General features: G+C 51.0%; 1 protein-coding gene across 5 annotated transcripts in view; it reads right to left on the bottom strand.

Annotated features, from left to right (window-relative positions):
* The window catches only part of LOC144945245 (alpha-1,3-galactosyltransferase 2-like), a 35,505-nt gene extending 14,964 nt beyond the window's left edge, over positions 1-20,541 (bottom strand). For 2 of the 5 annotated variants that reach the window (XM_078873614.1, XM_078873611.1), the window contains exon 1: positions 17,156-17,300. Coding sequence is in view for 2 of the 5 variants with exons in the window: in XM_078873613.1 (XP_078729739.1) it covers positions 19,966-19,997 (32 nt within the window). In the remaining 3 variants the exon portion in view is untranslated. Of the gene's footprint in view, positions 1-17,155; positions 17,301-18,918; positions 19,014-19,965 lie in introns of those variants that run through there. The other 3 variants (XM_078873613.1, XM_078873610.1, XM_078873612.1) reach the window with 3 other exon arrangements.
* Between the last annotated feature and the right edge of the window lie 2,551 nt (positions 20,542-23,092).

Genomic DNA, 23,092 nt, shown 5'->3' with positions numbered 1-23,092 from the left:
GCTCACGGCCAACACCGTTGACAACTAGTATCTTCAACGGTGCAGGGCCTCCCCTAGGTCGAATCAGCTTCAAATGAGTGCCTGGTGAAAATGTGAAAACATCGCCACTGGGGAGACAAAGGCGGCCGGGCGTTGGTGCTGGCCCTCGTGTGCCGTGCCGGCCTTCGTAGGTGCCGCTCGCTCTTAACACTTGCCCCAACAATGTGCCGAGGCTATACGGGGGTTCTTTGCCTTTGCGTGGTGGCGTGCGGCACCGGCGAGTTTCGTGACTCATTCCTTGAAATCAAAAACACCCGGAAACATGTTCCCGAAATGTGGCCTGGAGACTTCAGCAGAGCTCAGCGTAGACAATTTGCCCGCCTCCCTGCCAGTATCGATCTCTGCACATTCAAAGGAAAAAAATAGGATATTTTTACACATCCCATCAGTCGCCACGGGCTTTCCGGGAGTGAATAATCCCCCAACAGCAGCAGTCGTTTTGGTTCCACCACACGAGCAGCACCCGGCACCGTTGTCGACACGCGGTGACTCACAGTCTCCACAACAACTCTGATCTATTGTTACCTCGGCTAAATGTTGTCCCTGTCACTCTAAACGTGATCGTTTACACGCACCGAACACGCACTGACAGGTAACACACACACAGGTCACACACACAAAGGCAGGTAACACACACACACACAGGTCATACACAGACAGGTAACACACAGACAGGTACCACACACACACACAGGTAACACACACACACACACAGGTAACACACACACACACACACAGGTAACACACACACACACACACAGGTAACACACACACACAGGTAACACACACACACACGTAACACACACACACACAGGTAACACACACACACACAGGTAACACACACACACACAGGTAACACACACACACACACAGGTAACACACACACACAGGCAACACACACACAGACACACAGGTAACACACACACAGACACACAGGTAACACACAGACACACAGGTAACACACAGACACACAGGTAACACACACACACAGGCAACACACACACACAGGCAACACACAGACACACAGGTAACACACAGACACACAGGCAACACACAGACACACAGGCAACACACAGACACACAGGCAACACACAGACACACAGGTAACACAGACACACAGGTAACACACACACACAGGCAACACACACACACACAGGCAACACACACACACAGGCAACACACACACACACAGGCAACACACACACACACAGGCAACACACACACACAGGTAACACACACACACACAGGTAGCACACACACACACACACACAGGTAACACACACAGACAGGTAACACACACACACACAGGTAACACACACACAGACAGGTAACACACACACACACACACACAGGTAACACACACACAGACAGGTAACACACACACACACAGGTAACACACACACACAGGTAACACACACACAGACAGGTAACACACACACAGACAGGTAACACACAGACAGGTAACACACACACACACAGGTAACACACACACACAGGTAACACACACACAGACAGGTAACACACACACAGACAGGTAACACACACACAGACAGGTAACACACACACACAGGTAACACACACACAGACAGGTAACACACACACACACAGACAGGTAACACACACACAGACAGGTAACACACACACAGACAGGTAACACACACACACACACACAGGTAACACACACACACACACAGGTAACACACACACAGACAGGTAACACACACACAGGTAACACACACACAGACAGGTAACACACACACAGACAGGTAACACACACACACACAGGTAACACACACACAGACAGGTAACACACACACAGACAGGTAACACACACACAGACAGGTAATACACACACACACACACAGGTAACACACACACAGACAGGTAACACACACACAGGCAACACACACACACAGGTAACACACACACAGACAGGTAACACACACACACACAGGTAACACACACACAGGTAACACACACACACAGGTAACACACACACACAGGTAACACACACACAGGCAACACACACACACACACACAGGTAACCCACACACACACAGGTAACACACACACACACAGGTAACACACACACACACAGGTAACACACACACACAGGTAACACACACACACACAGGTAACACACACACACAGACAGGTAACACACACACACACAGGTAACACACACACACACAGGCAACACACACACACACAGGCAACACACACACACACAGGCAACACACACACACACAGGCAACACACACACACAGGTAACACACACACAGACAGGTAACACACACACACACACAGGTAACACACACACACAGGTAACACACACACACAGGTAACACACACACACAGGTAACACACACACAGGCAACACACACACACAGGCAACACACACACACAGGCAACACACACACACAGACAGGTAACACACACACAGGCAACACACACACACACAGGCAACACACACACACAGGCAACACACACACACAGACAGGTAACACACACACAGGCAACACACACACACAGGCAACACACACACACAGGTAACACACACACAGGCAACACACACACACACAGGCAACACACACACACAGGCAACACACACACACAGACAGGTAACACACACACAGGCAACACACACACACACAGGTAACACACACACACACAGGTAACACACACACACACAGGTAACACACACACACACAGGTAACACACACACAGACAGGTAACACACACACACACAGGTAACACACACTTAGACAGGTAACACACACACACACAGGTAACACACACACACACAGGTAACACACACACAGACAGGTAACACACACACAGACAGGTAACCCACACACACACAGGTAACCCACACACACACAGGTAACCCACACACACACAGGTAACACACACACACAGGTCACACACACACACACACACAGGTCACACACAGGTAACACACACACACAGGCAACACACACACACACACACTGGTAACACACACACAGGCAACACACACACACACACACAGGTAACACACACACAGACAGGTAACACACACACAGGTAACACACACAGACAGGTGACACACACACACACAGGTAACACACACACACACACAGGTAACACACACTTAGACAGGTAACACACACACACACAGGTAACACACACACACAGACAGGTAACACACACACACAGACAGGTAACACACACACACAGACAGGTAACACACACACACAGACAGGTAACACACACACAGACAGGTAACACACACACAGACAGGTAACACACACACACAGGTAACACACACACACAGGTAACACACACACACAGACAGGTAACACACACACAGGTAACACACACACACAGACAGGTAACACACACACACACAGGTAACACACACACACAGACAGGTAACACACACACACACAGGTAACACACACTTAGACAGGTAACACACACACACAGACAGGTAACACACACACACAGACAGGTAACACACACACACAGACAGGTAACACACACACACAGATAACACACACACACACAGGTAACACACACACACAGGTAACACACACTTAGACAGGTAACACACACACAGACAGGTAACACACACACAGACAGGTAACACACACACACAGGTAACACACACACACACAGACAGGTAACACACACACACAGGTCACACACACACACACAGGTCACACACAGGTAACACACACACACAGGTCACACAGGTCACACACACACACAGGTCACACACACACACAGGTAACACACACACACTTAGACAGGTAACACACACACACACAGGTAACACACACACACAGACAGGTAACACACACACAGACAGGTAACACACACACAGACAGGTAACACACACACAGACAGGTAACACACACACAGACAGGTAACACACACACACACAGGTAACACACACACACACAGGTAACACACACACACACAGGTAACACACACACACAGGTAACACACACACACAGGTCACACAGGTCACACACACACACAGGTAACACACACACACAGGCAACACACACACACAGGCAACACACACACACACACTGGTAACACACACACAGGCAACACACACACACAGGCAACACACACACAGGTAACACAGACAGTTAACACACACACAGACAGGTAACACAACAGTCACTACGCCTACCCAGGGTGGATTTTTTTTGGCCCCAGGGCAATAATAACAATTCCGTGTTACACATCATCGGCAGCAGCCATGGTCTATCCACTGCTTCGCGCGATGACCGCACGCAAAACAAAAACCCCGACGTCTTGAATGCAAGCAGAGGCGTAGCTAGGATATTTTGCGCCAGGGGACGAATTATAAAATTGGCGCCCCCCCCCCCCCGTTTAATCACATTTTCCTATTACATCGAATAAGGAATAACAATTTAAATTGTAATGAAATATTGTATTTAAAGAAGCAAATTTATAGAAATTATATTACATGGCTCACTCAGTCACTGTCGTAGACTGGTTGACATAGTCTACAAAAGATACATTTTTCCTGATTTCACTGTCGCAAACTGGTCAATCACGTAATCAAAATCTGTTTTTTCCAATGTTTCTCTTTCAACGCTAAGAAGAGCAAGATCGCTGAGACGATCTTGTCCCATTGAAGCACGCAAATACGACAAAATAAGTTTCAATTTGCTGAACGACCGCTCACAGCTTGCAATTGAAACTGCTATTGTTAATAATATTTGCAGTGAAATTCGCAAATTCGGGAATATGTCGTCTCCATAAAACACAATAAAACCAAGAAGATCCAAAGGAGTTTTTGGTAGAACTTCATTCTGGTTACTGAGCAGCATTTTGCAATCTCCAATTTCTGTGAAAAGTTCGTGGCCATTGATGTCGGTGTCATAGAAATTTCCAAAATCTGTGCAATTTCGACGAATTGCATCGACATCTGTGTCGGATAGAAGAGTTTTGACGTCCAGCAGAAATCCAAATTTTGTGTTCAGGTCATATAGTCGTAGAAACCGTGTTGACATCTCCTGTTGAAGTCGATAAAAGACACTTCATAACGCGCACAATTTCTTCTTCTGCTGAAAGTCCTGCATCTCTTGCCAGTTCTCCTGGCATCTTCCGACGTCGCCTAATTCTTCTGTCCACATCGATCCCCCAGGCTGTGCATCTTGTTTTGGCGTTTTCTACAGCAACTTGGCTCAAATCATCACGAAGCTTGACAAATTCATGCTCCAAAGATTTAAGATCAGTTGCTGCTTCCTTGAAATTCATAGTAGGATCCTGTAAGCGCTTCTGAACACGATAAATTTTTCCAAGAATGACATTCCAGAAATGTAATAAAACTATGAAGTTAAAATTTAATACGCATGCTTGTGTAGTGAGTTACACCTGTAACTGTTCTGCATCACTTCTGGTTTCAGGCGTCATAGTTACGTCCTCCGATAATTTGTCTAGCAGCCCTACTAGTTCATCCAGTCCTTCATAGATAGCTTTACCAGCTTCTGATCGTGCACTCCAGCGTGTTTCAGATTCCCGCTTTACTGTGATGGGCACAGCTTTTTTAACTCTTCCCAACGAATTGTTGAACGAGAGAAAACAAATATATACTTTCAACTGTTCCAAAAAATGTGACGACAAGTGGATCCTGTTTAGCTGAGTGTACTCCTGCTAAGTTTAAGCTGTGGTTGTCAAAGTTGACAAACAATGCTCTGTTATTTTTGTCACATATTCGTTGTTGAAGGCCGGATATATGCCCAGTCATCACAGCAGCATTGTCATAACATTGTGCCCGACAGTCGGCTAGAGGTATGTTGTCAGATTTCAGTCTCTCGACGATGACTCTTTCTAGGCTTGCTGCATCTTTTGCATGTATCTCGATATAACCTAAAAATGATTCTTTGATAGTTACTTTTTTAGTTTGAAAATCCACATCCACAAATCTTACGACCTGAGAAAGCTGTTCCCGATGTCCTAGATCAGGAGTTGAGTCAAGTAAGATACCGTAGTACTCGTTTTTCCTGATATCACTCAACAATTGGTTCTTTACAGTCGACGCAAGTATGTGGATAAATTAATTCTGGATTTCCGGTGACAAATAAGAAACTGATCGCGGATTTTCTCCTGCGTGCTATACGTGTTTTGCTAACAATGGGTCACACTGAGCAACGAGTTTGATCAGCGCGAGAAAGTTTCCAACATTTTTATCCTCATCCGTATTCAAATTTTCCGTGTACCAAAATGTAATTACATGACATGTGTGTGGCGGGATATGTAAACTTTTAGGTTGAGGTGTAGATTTGTGCAGTAGTTTCAGGCTGCCGCGCCCGCCGCAATAAGTTATAATGTAAAGTTGTAAGCCTCATTTTGGCGCCCCTTTACCTTGGCGCCCGGGGACATATGTACCCCCCTGCCCCCCCCTAGCTACGCCTCTGAATGCAAGTACAGTGCACGCAAAGTGCAGAGAGAGCGATTAGTAACCGGTTTCCGAATTGGGACATGACCCCCCCCCCCCCCCGCTGGGGATTGCAGAGCCGAGTCAAACTCCGTGCAATATTTAATGACCGCCACCATTAACCACTCGCCAACACCGGGGGTGGTTCCGTCATCATCGTCGGCGTCGTCGGCGTCATCATCGTGGGGTTCTTCTCGCGAGCCCGCGGGCACACGCGACCCTTGGCAGTGAAGTTGAGCGCCAGGAAGCGATCCCCTTCCCGAACGTATCCGACCGTTGAACTTCCTTTGCGTACGGCGCAAAGGAAGTTCAGCGTGCATCCAGTGGGAACAAAAGGACAGCCTGCTTCGTCGTTGCGCGTTGCGCGTGGGGGTTGTTTCGTGTTTGTTTACGGGCTCGTGTTTGGCGCGCATGGGAGCGGGAGAGAGAGAAATATGTACATAGAAAACAGGTGGGACATAGACATAGAGTAGGGAGAGAGGGGTAGAGAGAGAGGGAAGGGTTAAGAAGGAGGAGAGCAGAGCGTGAAATCTTTTGTGAAATCTTTCATTTAAAGAAGGGGGGGGGGCACATAAAGCAAAGCATTGAACAAAAACCAAAAAAACGAAATGATGAACGACGCAAAGTGCCGACTACACCGAGCATCTTCTTGTTTCCTCTGATCGTAAAGAAAAGAGAGGAGATGGAGAGAGTATATAAGTTACTACATTTGTATACACGCAAATGTAGTAACTTAATGAATGAGGAGAAACCATTCGTTCATTAGCGCCCTGATAACGATTTTTAAAGGTGCTTATAAATTGAACGTATTATTCAAATAACGTTTCATGCAGTGTTCAAATATCGGTTGAGAAAAATGGGGAATAAATATTCCCCATGGCAAAGGTATTGCAATATTGACAATTACAGCATAGATGATGCTACGGCATGTGGCACCTTGAGGCGTCGTGAAAGGTGCCTTATAAGTGCACATTATTATTCTACACGGCAATGTGTGCAAGATAAACACGCGCAAACAGGAGCACCGAACAACCAACACGACCTGACAGATACATGTGAATCACAAACACCGGCAACCCATGACACCGTCGTCAGGATCATGCATTATATGAAGTACCATTACCTTGATAGAATATTACTGGTAGGAACCCACTGGTTCCACCAGCCCACAGGGGATTATTGTGTCCGTCCGTCCGTCGTGCAGGGAGGGGCTGGATGGGGAGGGAGGGGCTGGGTGGGGAGGGGAGGGTGGAGAGGGTGGGGAGGGGCTGGGTGGGTGAGGAGGGTGAGGAGGGGCTGGGTGGGGAGGGGTGGGGCTGGGTGGGGCTGGGTGGGGGGGTGGGAGGGGTGGGGCTGGGTGGGGAGGGGCTGGTCACCCCGTGGTGCCCTTATAAAACTCAACGTTTAACCTACTCACGCCGGCTTGTGCCCGCCCTCAGAGTCGGACATATTTGCGGAATACACCACGTCGCCGTTGACCCTGGCCATTGACCGAGCAACCCAACGTTCCTACCAGCTCCCCCCGCAGGAATGTGTTTGTTTTCACGTAATATTGATCACGTGAAGAAACGAAGACGCTCCCGCCTTTGCCGGCCAGCGCTCGAGATCACCCTCGTCTCAGTGACAGAGCACCACACGCACTGACCCAGTTCGTGCAGATCGTTGTGCAATTGTTTTGGATATAAATTCAACGACGCTGCAAATTTCACAACAGCACATTTCATCCGGAGCAGTGGATTGGCAAATGTTTTTGGAACTCATTTCGCACAGTACGCTAATCAGACACGTGGCTATGATAGCCACAGACGTGGCGCAATGTAGGATGGATGTGGTGTGCCGGGCGGAGAAATATATTTCTGAATCACCGGCCTCGATAGACCCGGCGGAAGTGATGCTCTGGTGTTAGATGGCCTTTTTAAAAATGAATCGCTTTTATTAAACACAGACACGAGCGGACAATGAATTCATATTTGCTTGTCCACATGAACATTTTAATAAAACAAACATTATGCGCAGGTGCCGGGGATGATCGTGACATCGCGAGTTGTGGCGGCGGCGGCGGCTTGGGGAGGCCATCATCCAGCAGTGGATTGACGATGGCTGAGGATGATGATGATGATTAATGTTTAACATAGACTGTGCCACGACCCCACCCACGCACGCCCTTCCCCTTGATGTTTTGCACGGCCCCATGTCTAAACAAGGTCGGGGCAGAGGTCGCCGATTCCTAAAAACATTCAAACGATCGCATTGCGCTGCTGAGTTGGCGGCAATGGCGCACGCGCACAAGTAGCAATGGTTACCGAGATGTGCTCACGAAGAGAAGGAGTCGTTGCTCAACCGGCCGCCTCTTACCGACGCGTTCCCAGTGACAGCCTGGAATCATCTTCTTCTTGGTTCTTTCGGTAAAGTCACGTAGAAGGGAAGTAATCTATATATATAAAATCGCAAATCTGTCTGTCTGTGTGTGTGTCTGTGTGTCGCCGGACCATACGCAGTTTCATTGGACGGCGGTTGCCCCTGGCAACGGGTAGCGACGCATTCGCTGCCGGGTGGACGCCATTTTTAATTCCCGTTAAAAATATGCGCATGCATTAACACGCGACTCTGAGGTAAATTCATCAAAGTTTCACGTCCTCTTCACTCCCCTCCCACCCCAATGTGTGCAATTACTATTATAGGGTCGTTAGATAATAAAATTATAGCGATTACACACTATTATTGTAGCGCGGGGGGGGGGGGGACGGCACCCGTACCCAGCCTCAGTCGGGTGGGCAATCTAGGCGAGGCCGGAGGCTCTGCACGGTACTAGGCCTCGACACCCCATCACCCTACAGCGGATCGGCGCGCCTCACTAAAACCCTACAACAGATCGGCACGCCTCACACAAACCCTACAACGGATCGGCGCGCCTCACTAAAACCCTACAGCGGATCGGCGTACTTCACTAAAACCCTACAAGGGATCGGCGCGCCTCACTAAAACCCTACAACGGATCGGCGCGCCTCACACAAATCCTACAACGGAAGCGTAACGCATTGTAGTGTCGTGGTTAGCGCGCCGCGCTACGAACCCGGCGACCCGAGTTCCATTCCCGCTCAAGGCCACCACCGGTGACGATTATTTGAACCGGTCCTGGGCCTCCCCTAGGTCGACTCAGCCTCAAAACGAGTAACTGGTGTGGCGTATGAACATCGCCACTGGGGAGACAAAGGCGGCCGGGCGTGGTGGATCCAAGTCCCGGGCGAAGCCGGGTAGTACAGCTAATAAAATAATAAAAATAAAACATAATAAAATAATTCTCACGACGTTTCGGCCACAACGCAAGCAGCCGTCCTCGGGTGAAGAATGAAACACCACCAAGCTTGGAGCGTATATTTAAGCTGGGTTGGAGGGGGGAAGAAGAGCGCCTTGACAAAATAATTTGCATATCAATACAGCCTGGAATGTCAAGGAGGAGGGATGAGATTCGGCGGCTCCTCTAGAAGCGATCGCATCACAGCAGCCGGACAGAGCCAAGCCCAGCTTCGCCGAGCCACACAGAACCAGCCCAAGCACACGCAGAGCCGGGCCCTGCCACACCGCACCAGCTCAGGCACTCTGGGCCAGCTCAGCCGCACGGAGCCGCACGGAGCCGCACGGAGCCGCACGGAGCCGCACGGAGCCGCACGGAGCCGCACGGAGCCGCACGGAGCCGCACGGAGCCGCACGGAGCCGCACGGAGCCGCACGGAGCCGCACGGAGCCGCACGGAGCCAGGCCAGCGAGCTGAGCCTCCTCGTCCCAAGCTGGTCGGGGTAGTTTCCTCTGTGCGCGACTTCCTTCCACGGATTCTAGATTTGAAGCTTTCGTGACTGCAATGATTCATATTCTTAGGTTTTTTCGGTAAAGTCACGTAGGTAAAACATTAAAATTAATGAACGTAAAATAAAACAAAATAAAAATCACGACGTTTCGGAGGCAACACAAGTCTCCGTCATCAGGTGGGACCGTCACAGCCGAATTAGCTGCATCAAGTGAAGCAATGATTCCACGGCCACAGGACAGGCGCCCATATGGACCCCGCCGGGAGTAACAATGCGGACTATCTAAGGGGCCGTCCATAAATGACGTCACGCGATTTTGGATGATTTTTGACCCCCCCCTCGTCACACGGCGTCACAAAAAGTCAGACCCCCCCCTCAAATATGACGTCACAAAGCTTCTTCCCCCCCCAAAAAAAACATGCTTCAAATCGCTTTAAACTATTGTCATTGTATGGGCGTATTTAATGTGCACTCTGATGTTGTAGGAGAAAACATTTATTAAAAAGTTTATTTAATTAAGTAGAACGTGTTGTCTATATTTGTTTAAAGTTGTGCATTTTGATGTGACGTCACATTTATCCCCCTCCCCCCCTCGTCACACATCGTCACAAATGTCTGACCCCCCCTCCTAGGTGCGTGACGTCATTTATGGACGGCCCCTAAGCACAAACTGTACCCACCGTACTTAAACATCTAACCATACCTACCCAGATTAGCCGCAGATCTACCTCTCTCACCTACCAACAATACCAAAACTACCAACATCTACACTCTACCCACCCACCTTACCAAAATACAGCACCTACATATCCACCCACGTTATCAATACACAATACCGACCTGCAGAGGTGGGACAAAGTCATTGTTATGCAAGTCCAAGTCGAGTCGCAAGTCATCAAATTCATGACTCGAGTCTGACTCGAGTCCAAGTCACATGACTCGAGTCCACATCTCATAGGTGGGACAAAGTCATTGTTATGCAAGTCCAAGTCGAGTCGCAAGTCATCAAATTCATGACTCGAGTCTGACTCGAGTCCAAGTCACATGACTCGAGTCCACACCTCTGCCGACCTGGCCATCTTATTTAAATACCCACAAATTCCATCTATCCGCCTTACCTAAACACCTACCACCCCTACCACCTCTACCTACACGTATCTACACCTACCTATCAATACCTACACCTACCTACCCATACCTACACCTACCTCCACCTACCTCCACCTACCTACCCCTACACCTACCTACCCCCTACCTACCCATACCTCCACCTACCTCTACCTACCCCTACACCTACCCACCCCATACCTACCCCTACCTACAACCCCACCACCGACCGTTACCGCCCGACCGACCGCGCTCGAGGCCCCCCACGTGGATGCTCCCGAGGGGGTCGCGCAACGCGGAGCCACCGAGCCGGCGAGAACTGCGAACGAGGAGGAGCGAAGCTCCCGAGGGTGTGGGGGGGGGAGGGGTGTGGGGGGGGGTATAGGGTGTGGGGGGGGGATTCCATCTGCGGCTGCTGCGTCTCCACTGTATCGCCACGTGCTTTTTTGTTTTGACGCTCCGACCACCCCGTTCCCGGGGCTGATCGGCCGATACGGCACCAACATTGGCCGCCCGTTGCTCTCTTCTGAATGGGGGGGGGGACAGTGCCGGATTATCCCAGTCGCTACACAAGTCGCTACATATGTAGCAGCTACGGATCACGCACTTTCAAGGGCCCCGCGCTAAATGCTTTCAAGCTATCAATTCGGGTTCAGTGATTCTGCACTTGCTCTATTACTATAGTGCTATACCGCCTTCAACTTTTACGAACGACTGGGTGTTTTAGGTTAGCGATTTGTCGTATTATCTGGCTGCAAGGCAAATTAAGTAAAAAATGTAAGTGCTTTAATATTTACGTTTTTTGGTGTGTTAAATTAGGGCCCCTTTATAACAGGTACTACAGGCCCCACACTAGCTTCATCCGGCACTGCCGTGGGGAGAGCGAAAGAGATGTTTCCCGTAATTCGCGTCGCGGTGGGGGGGGGCATGCCTTTGTGCGTTGCTCGGCGTGTTTTCTGCTGGCTGCGAATTCGCGTAGCCACAAAGAATGCCCGAAATAACGACTAAACACGCGGGGGGGGGGGTAGAGAGAGAGAAGCCTCCTCCGTCTGCGCGGGTTAGTTGGGAGCGGTGGTGGTGGTCGTGCGCGTTGAGAGGCGAGGTCTTACGGGGGTGGGTGCCCTTTCGCCGGTATGAAGACGATAACCAGAAAGGCGTTGTACGCTTGCTGGCACAATGCAGGCGCGGCGAGATGTGAAAACACAACACGCCAAATAGACGCCTGTTATGACTCGTCAACAAGTCTGCGTAACCACAGACAGGCGGACCCACGCATCCCATTCGATCGCATTCATCCACTCCCATGACCGTCTCTTTCCCAAAAAAAACTTTATTTTTTAATAATAATGTCACCCCCGAAGCTCAATTCAACACCATCTTGCCGTTAGTCGTGGGCCGCCTGACACTTCAAAACCTTTCGGGTCGTGTGCTCAAGCAAACCGTGTTTACAAAATAGAAGAAAGCCCTCCCAGGAACCACACCATTCTGGATTCCATCCGCGCTCGTGAGCGAACAAGCGTCCACATTGTGCACCTGGGCAAGGGCAGGGCCGGCGATACCGGTCGACAGCGATGACGAGGAGAAAAACCCCGTGCTCGTTTTGCTGCTACGCATTTCCACATGGTGAGCCAATTTTGTTGAGCTACGAGCCAGTTCGCTTAAGATAATAGCTCCGTGGGCTTGATCTAGGGAGATAAAACAGTTTATATATTTTTTCAGTGATTTGTTTACATTTGCTTTAACACGTTAAGGCTATCGCGACCAGAGGGGGTTGGATTGCGTAAATATACTGGAACTGAATATGTCGTGGGTTTACTCTCCAACGCACCGGTGTGCCCTATGAGTAACAAATTGGCCACGTTCTGTTGTCGTGACAAACCCCACTAATTGGCTGCCGGGTGGTGGCAGGTTTTAACGACGCATTTATATATTTACGCGATCTAATCCAAAACAACCTCGACTATGGAGTGTTTACCTCTCTTATCCTTTGCACTCCGACTGCGTTTTTCTATTGTTTGGTGTTGCAACGTTCTGACCCGCTTCGATTAGTCCAGTCCAGTATTCATCAATATCCTGATGCTGATCCACTTGAGTGCCACCCGGTTACCACCCGTGCTGCCTCCTGGTTACCACCCGTGCTGCCTCCTGGTTACCACCCGTGCTGCCTCCTGGTTACCACCCGTGATGCCTCCTGGTTACCACCCGTGCTGCCTCCTGGTTACCACCCGTGCTGCCTCCTGGTTACCACCCGTGCTGCCTCCTGGTTACCACCCGTGCTGCCTCCTGGTTACCACCCGTGCTGCCTCCTGGTTACCACCCGTGCTGCCTCCTGGTTACCACCCGTGCTGCCTCCTGGTTACCACCCGTGCTGCCTCCTGGTTACCACCCGTGCTGCCTCCTGGTTACCACCCGTGCTGCCTCCTGGTTACCACCCGTGCTGCCTCCTGGTTACCACCCGTGATGCCTCCTGGTTACCACCCGTGATGCCTCCTGGTTACCACCCGTGCTGCCTCCTGGTTACCACCCGTGCTGCCTCCTGGTTACCACCCGTGCTGCCTCCTGGTTACCACCCGTGATGCCTCCTGGTTACCACCCGTGATGCCTCCTGGTTACCACCCGTGCTGCCTCCTGGTTACCACCCGTGCTGCCTCCTGGTTACCACCCGTGCTGCCTCCTGGTTACCACCCGTGCTGCCTCCTGGTTACCACCCGTGATGCCTCCTGGTTACCACCCGTGATGCCTCCTGGTTACCACCCGTGATGCCTCCTGGTTACCACCCGCGCTCAGCGCCTGAGTAATGGATGCACCCCGAGAACCGGTTTTGTGTTGGTGCGCAACCTGGATCTCCACCTGGATCTCCACCTGAATCTCCACATGAATCTCCACCTGAATCTGACATGCCCACACACGCGACTCAGCTGGGAACCAAGGCATTTTTGGTACAAGGAACGTCGCACCTCGGCGTCTGCTTAACGCAAAGAGTTGAGCCAGAAGACAACACACACCCACACACACATACCACACATATCGGGACTTATAAAGCTGCTCCGAAAGTTCTCATTGTGTTTCAAAAACAGGTGGTCATCTAAAGTGGGTGTGTTAAACATTAGTTGATCGTGAAAAGCATTGCTGCCCATTGAGTTACGTGGATACGGTCGTTTAGAAGTATTTTAGTCATTCTTTTTGTTAATTGAATAACTGTACCAATTGATGAATTGATGAAACTAAACATGTTACGAATCTACACACTCACACTGATATTATCGTGTTAAAATCTTTCTTTTGATCGCAGAATCTTGCCCGCGAAATTATTGAAGCCTTAGCCAATTGATGAGCATTGGTTAGACAAGCAGGCACGCTGCCGCACACCATTGTTCGAAGACATTTCGTCAATTGCATAATCATCATTGAGGTCCACGTTTGCCTTAGGCACATGTTTCTTTATTCAATTTGATCCAATCCCATTCCTGATACCCAGACATCTCAACAAAGTAACTATCCAACGTATCCAGCAGGTTTAGTATCTACCCATAGCTTATTGACCGAACCCACCCACCCTGGTGATCCATCTACTTACCTACCTAGTAACTGCCCCCGCCCACCTGCCTACTCATTAACCCACATTACTATGTATATACCTTCGAGTATTTAATGACCTGAACTCTACTTTAACTAACTAACCTGTGCACCTAACGCACATCTTTTTCTCAATCTACTGCTGGATGATTACTCCCCACGCCGTGTCGTGGGGGTTATTTGACCATACTTCACCACGCTGGTGTATACTGTATGCAACACACAAACATAACGGAACATCGCACCGTAAATGCGCACACAATGTACACGTATTCTTGGTTCTTTCGGTAAAGTCACGTAGATAGAAAACAAAAAATAGAAATAACATAATATTTAAAAAAAAAAAATCTAAATTGAAAATAATAAAAGCCAAAAACCTGCGACGTTTTTTTATTCTGGTTTTTTGCTTTTATTATTTGCAATTTATTTGTTTAATTATTTTTTATTTTATAATTTTGTTTTCTATCTCTGTGACTTTACCGAAAGAACCAAAAACATGAATTCCTGCAGTCACGAAAATGTTAAGTCTAAATGTAATGTACACGTAACACAAGGCACATACACAATATACACAATCCACACACCGACAACTTATAGGGTCAAACTACACAACGGAGTACACAACACAACGGTGAACACAAAAAGCCCTACCACACCCCACGACACCCTACAAACAACACGTACACCACACATGAATAACAAGCACGCACGCAGCACACGACTGTATACTCACACGACCCACGATATCAATAGCACAAGGACAAAGATACCCCGAATAGCCTCTAACAGATTGCTGGGGCGAGAGAGTGCTGTTCGCGAGCGCCTATGAAGACCGGCAACAGCACACGAGCGGGGTAAGGGGGGACCAACTCCACGGCCGGCCGCCTTTGTCTCCCCAGGGCTGATGTTTACACATCAAACGAGGTCCCCATTTAAGGTTGAGTGGACCTAAGCGCTAACCGATTAACATACTTCATGGTAGTGAACGGAAATGAAACTCGGGTCATGGGGTTCGTGGGGTAGTGCGGTAACCACTGCGCCACGACTCCACACACCACACACACCACACACACGCAACACACACACACCACACACACGCACCACACACCACACACGCACCACACACCACACACGCACCACACACACCACACACACAAACCACACACACCACCCCACACACCACCCCACACACACACACCACCCCACACACACCACCACACACACAAACCACACACACAAACCACACACACCACCCCACACACACACACCACACACACCACCCACACACACACACCACACACACCACACACGCACCACACACACCAAAACACACCACACACACACCACACACACAAACCACACACAAACCACACACACCACCCCACACACACACCACACACACCACCCCACACACACCACCCCACACACAAACCACACACACAAACCACACACACAAACCATACACACAAACCACACACACAAACCACACACACAAACCACACACACAAACCACACACACAAACCACACACACCACCCCACACACACACACCACACACACACCACACACACCACCCCACACACACCACCCCACACACAAACCACACACAAACCACACACACCACCCCACACACACACCACACACACCACCCCACACACACCACCCCACACACAAACCACACACACAAACCACACACACAAACCATACACACAAACCACACACACAAACCACACACACAAACCACACACACAAACCACACACACAAACCACACACACCACCCCACACACACACACCACACACACCACACACGCACCACACACACCACACACACACACCACACACACAAACCACACACACAAACCACACACACAAACCACACACACCACCCCACACACACACACCACACACACACACAAACCACACACACCACACACACACACCACACACACCACCCCACACACACACACCACACACACACACCACACACACACACTTAAAAAGTCTTCAATACACAGGCAGCACACGACACCAAAAAAACACACACAATACATTTAGCACACCCCCCCCCACAACACACACCAAACTTCCAAACCACACCCAACACAAAGACAAAGAGCACCTGTACAGCCTTGACAGACTGTTGAGGCAAGTGCGTGAGCGAGTACCTATGATGGCCAGAACGGCACACGATGGAGTGGGTGGCCAGCACCACGCCCGGCCGCCTTTGTCTCCCGAAGGGCGATGTTTACACACCGCACACCAAAGACACCGCGGCGCTGTTGGCGGCCTCTCTCGTCGCTCCCCCGCGGGCGACGAGCGAGCGAGGCCGTCCTCGCCAAGCCACCGGAGTGGCGGCGGTTTTGACGACAGCGGCGACGGCGGCGGTAACGGTGGCGAGTGTTTTGCGTGCGTACGTTGAACTTATTTCGCACCGTACGTGGCCAACCGTGCGAATCGGAGGCGCGAATGTGGCGACCGTCGTCGTGACGGGTGGTGACGATGGCGAGTTTGGTGGTGCTGGTGGTGGTGGTGCTGGTGGTGCTGGTGGTGGTGGTGGTGCTGGTGGTGGTGCTGGTGGTGGTGCTGGTGGTGGTGCTGGTGGTGGTGGTAGTGGTGGTGCTGGTGGTAGTGGTGGTGGTGGTGGTAGTGGTGGTGCTGGTGGTGGTGGTGCTGGTGGTGGTGCTGGTGGTGGTGCTAGTAGTGGTGGTGCTGGTGGTGGTGCTGGTGGTGGTGCTGGTGGTGGTGCTGGTGGTGGTGCTGGTGGTGGTGGTGCTGGTGGTAGTGCTGGTGGTGGTGGTAGTGGTGGTGCTGGTGGTAGTGGTGGTGGTAGTGGTGATGCTGGTGGTGTTGGTGCTGGTGGTGATGCTGGTGGTGGTGTTGGTGCTGGTGGTGATGCTGGTGATGCTGGTGGTGGTGGTAGTGGTGGTGGTGCTGGTAGTGGTGGTGGTGCTGGTGGTAGTGGTGGTGGTGCTGGTAGTGGTGGTGATGCTGGTAGTGGTGGTGATGCTGGTGGTACTGGTGGTGGTGGTGCTGGTGGTGGTGATGCTGGTGGTGCTGGTGGTGGTGCTGGTGGTGCTGGTGATGCTGCTGGTGATGCTGCTGGTGATGCTGGTGGTGCTGGTGGTGATGCTGCTGGTGCTGGTGGTGATGCTGGTGGTGATGCTGGTGGTGATGCTGCTGCTGGTGGTGCTGGTGGTGATACTGGTGGTGATGCTGCTGGTGGTGCTGGTGGTGATGCTGCTGGTGGTGCTGGTGATGCTGCTGCTGGTGCTGCTGGTGGTGCTGCTGCTGGTGGTGGTGCTGGTGATGCTGCTGGTGATGCTGGTGATGCTGGTGGTGATGCTGCTGCTGGTGGTGCTGGTGGTGATACTGGTGGTGATGCTGGTGATGGTGGTGGTGATGCTGCTGGTGGTGCTGGTGATGGTGGTGGTGATGCTGGTGGTGATGCTGGTGATGGTGGTGGTGATGCTGGTGGTGATGCTGGTGATGGTGGTGGTGATGCTGGTGGTGATGCTGGTGGTGATGCTGCTGGTGATGCTGATGATGCTGCTGGTGATGCTGGTGCTGCTGGTGGTGCTGCTGCTGGTGGTGGTGCTGGTGATGCTGCTGGTGATGCTGGTGATGCTGGTGGTGATGCTGGTGCTGCTGGTGGTGCTGCTGGTGGTGGTGGTGGTGCTGGTGATGCTGCTGGTGGTGATGCTGGTGGTGGTGGTGCTGGTGGTGTTGGTGGTGTTGGTGGTGCTGGTGGTGGTGGTGGTGATGCTGGTGGTGTTGGTGGTGCTGGTGGTGCTGGTGGTGCTGGTGGTGTTGGTGGTGTTGGTGGTGCTGGTGGTGGTGGTGCTGGTGAACCCTTAAACAAATATAAAGGGGAGACGGTCACGAAGACCGTATTCCCACGCACCCTCGACGAGCCCGGTCGGATACGTACGATGTGAAAGAAGTTCAACGTACACGCATCTCTTCGAGGGGACCCGGGCAATGGGGAGACGCAGCCTCGATCCCCAATCGCATCCATTCTCCCTGCGAGAGTTGGGACGTCGCAACGCGACTGCGTTGCGAGGTCCAGTCGCGTCGAGACGGAACATGCAGCTACAGTCTAGAGGGGCTTCGTTTGGTATTTCGAAATCGCGACGCTGGGATGGCCGCAGCGAGAAAGAGAGCAAGAGGTGAGGGTTTACATAAATCAAAGTTAAAAAAAAATACGAAATGATGAACGAAGCAAAGTGCCGACTACACCGAGCATCTTCTTGTTTCGACTGGTCGTAAAAAAAAGAGAAACAGAGCCGAGAGAGAGAGCCGAGAGAGAGAGACAGACGAGAGAGACGAAAGATACATGGGGGTAGAGAGAGAGGGGGGCCCGAGAGGGGGGGGGGGGTACATAAAACAAATCATTAAAAAAAAACAAAAAACGAAATGATGAACGAAGCAAAGTGCCGACTACACCGAGCATCTTCTTGTTTCCTCTGATCGTAACAAGAGAGAGAGAGAGACGCGGGCGAGAGCGGCATTGGGTCTACGATGGACACAATTCGGTGGGTTTGGGGTGGGTGGGTGGGTAGGGGTAGCGGAAGATCGCGAGATTGAAAATAAAGTCCGTTTCCACCGAGGGACGAGGGGGAAGAACGCGGTAAGATGATCGCAGCCTCTCAAACACCACGGACGCATCTCACGCGACGAATGCCGTCGGAACGCAGCAGGTTGGCGACCAACAAGGCAACGTCGCAATACATCTGCACAAGCGGCGGCGCTCTGGGCGTTATCCCCCCCGCCGCTCTGACTGATGTTTACAAGACGCTCCACCAACGGGGGGAGAAGATGCTCACGATGCATCATGGGGCACCGGTCACGACCGTCTTCTCGTGAGCCCCGCGGCCACACGAAGCCTTCAGCACGAGCAGAGCCAGCAGCAGAGGAGACCGTGCGGAGAGGACGCGAGACCCAGTGGGGGGGGGGGGGGTCCGCGTGCCACGCTCACCTGCTCCCCGCAGGACGCGGTGTGCCGCCCATGGAGACGGAGCGAGGACTGAGTGGAGTCTCTGGTGGTGGTGGTGGTGGAGGACTGTGGGTTGTGACGGGCGGCTCAAGGCTCCAGCCGCCCGACTCTCAGTGACCGGTGGGGGGGGGGGGATTCGGTGCCGCGATTCGCTCCAGCGGGCGACGATGCCGACAGGGGCGCTGTGGGCGGCGCCAGGAATCACCTCGCGCGATGTGCAACCAGGCGCGCCTCGCTATTGTGGTGATGGTGGTGGCGGTGGTGATGGTGGTGGTGGTGGCGATGGTGGTGGCGGTGGTGATGGTGGCGGTGGTGATGGTGGTGGTGATGGCGGTGGTGGTGATGGCGGTGATGGTGGTGATGATGGTGGTAGTGGTGATGATGATGGTGGTGATGGTAGTGGTGATGATGATGGTGGTGATGGTAGTGGTGATGATGATGGTGGTGATGGTAGTGGTGATGATGATGATGGTGGTGGTGGTGGTAGTGATGGTGGTGGTGGTTGTGATGGTGGTGATGGTGGTGTTGATGGTGGTGATGATGGTGGTGGTGATGATGATGGTGATGGTGGTGATGGTGGTAGTGGTGATGGTGTGGTGATGATGATGATGATGGTGGTGGTGATGGTCGTGATGGTGGTGATGATGGTGATGATGATGGTGGTGATGATGATGGTGGTGGTGCACGCAAGGCGTGGTCATGACCGAACAAGGGACTCGTGGGCGGTGTTCGCGCGGGTGGGGGGAAGAGGGGGAGGGGGGTGGAAGAGGGGGGTGGGGGAGTTGGGGTGGGGGACTTGGAGGGGGGAAGAGGGGAGGGGGAGAAGGGGCGGTGGGGGGGTGATCTGTAGAAGAGGAATGGAGACCCGACAATGAGCCGTCGTTCCGGGGCACAGAGGCGATCCCAATCGATGTAACTGCGGTCGATCCCGTGAGCGAACTCGCGCGTGCCTAGCGCCGACATCGGGGAGGGGTGGCGGAGAGGGGGGGGGTCTGGGGGACGAGAGGGGGAATGTGGGGGGGGGGGTGCTCTACATTGGCACGTGTCTCGGCCGTCACCATGCGATGTCCGGCTCGTTCGCTCTCCCTCGCCTAGCCCCCCCCCAACTTCCCCATTTTCTCCTCCACCCCCCCCCCTATACAGAACCCCACTCGTCCGCCCCCCCCCCCCGCGCTATCTTCAGGTTTTATTGCAGAAGTTGTATACGTTGAGCTGTGTGCGAGACAGCACTTGCCCCTTCGGCTTGTGAAGGCTATATGGGAGATCCTTGAAAAAGATCTGTACACCGTCCATTCGGTGAGCTGGGCCATGTCGCCCGCGCATGCCCCCCCCCAGCCATCGCATGCCCCCCCCCCCAGCCACCCCGCATGCCCAGCCACTCCGCATGCCCAAGCAGCTTCCGTTTTGTCAGACAGAGGGGCGGGGTAAAACGGGCGCGCAACGGCGTGGAAAACAGATGGCGCCCTCCGACAGTAAAGGAGGGCAGAGGAGCGACGCTCACAATAACGAGGGGAGCGCCGGGCGGCTAAAGCGCAGCAAGGTGTCACAGTGGGGTGCACAGGTGGTGCATCTGTCAGTTATCTCCGTCAACCCATGGCATCGAATCTTCCACACTACCCGTGGCCTCACATTGCACCTGGCTGGCTATACCTTGCCTGGCGATCGGCGATCGCTGTTGCCGTTTTCATTTGTTTCCCGCTCACAGCACCTGCACCAACAGCATGTGGGCGGGGCACCTTTGTCTTTGTCTAGGGCACGCTTCACTGGCCAGACGACACGCACGCAGGCTTCAATACCTGAGGTTCCGAAGGCTCCCCCCCCCCCCAACAAGGGACTTGGTACAATCCAGAAACAATGAGAACATGACAGGACATGTTGATGAGTCAATAGGAATGGGGGGGGAGGGTGCGTTTGGGTCACGATTGAACGAACGAGTGCGTGAATGAGCGAGCCAGATAACATGTGATTGATTTAATTAATGAGCGGGGAATTGAAAAAGTGAGTCAGTAATTGCCGGATGGAGTGAACGAGTGGGTAAGTGAATGAAAGGGTTGAGTAAGTAAATAAGTGAGAGATTCATGTTGATATAATTGGATGAACAAAGATAGCCGAGTATACATTCAAACCAGACAATAACTGTACACACTTGTTAAAATTTTGCTCCGAAAAGCGTGGCGCAATATGTTTTCTTGTTTTCTCTTTCAACTTGGGTCTGCATTAGCGTATGCCTGGAGGGTTAGCCAGATGATGAATCCCAACGTAGCATTATCTTATTTATCTATATAAATACCTTAATCATCTGTATGTATATACGTATGTTTCAAAAACCTCCAGGGTACTTCCCGACAAGGGAGAAAACTGAAATTTAGTACATAGATCGCTTTTAGGAAACAAACAAGAAACATCTGAAAATCCGAGGTTTGTTTTCATTTTAAGGATCCCAAATCTAGATTTTAAGCGCTCCATAAACATGTCTGTGCCCTGTAATTGAGAAACCGTTTGATAGAGCATTAAACAGCAAATACAATTTCAGCGAGAACCATTATTCTATCTTTTTTTTGAGATGTTTCAGATTAAAGCGGGTTTGGACGAAAAAATACGCATTTTATGGTGTTCAAATGTGAACAATTCGAAATCCGTAAAATATAGAAGCTTCCCCTCATAGTATTTAGTTAATGAATTAGTTTTTTTTCTAATAATAAAATAACGGAATATTTAAATGGAGTGGTTTCCGATGGGTACGTCTTTAAATATAAGAAGTTGAATCAAGTCAACAGGTTTTTTTTTGCGGACAATTACACATTTTTGGAGTTGTTAGTGTCTGATTCTAGATTCGAATTGTAAAAAATCATATCAAGTTCATTATTAGATTTATTGAAAATAATTTGGCTGGCTTTATGAACTAGTATATATAACATAGAAACACAATTTATGACACCGTGTGTAACGGTTTTATTTAACGATGCCACCAAGTCTGTTGGTAGATGGCAAAGCTCACTGTTACTGGGGACATAAACCAAGAATTCAATCGTGGACTTGGACGCGGTAAAGTCACGTAGAAGGGAAATAATAAAATAATAAAAATAAAACATGATAAAATACAATTCTC

This window comes from Lampetra fluviatilis, chromosome 37, assembly GCF_964198595.1.
Source record: "Lampetra fluviatilis chromosome 37, kcLamFluv1.1, whole genome shotgun sequence".
Lineage (NCBI taxonomy): Eukaryota > Metazoa > Chordata > Hyperoartia > Petromyzontiformes > Petromyzontidae > Lampetra > Lampetra fluviatilis.
Note: the sequence above shows the minus strand (reverse complement) of the source record. Positions and strands in the feature narration are given on the sequence as shown.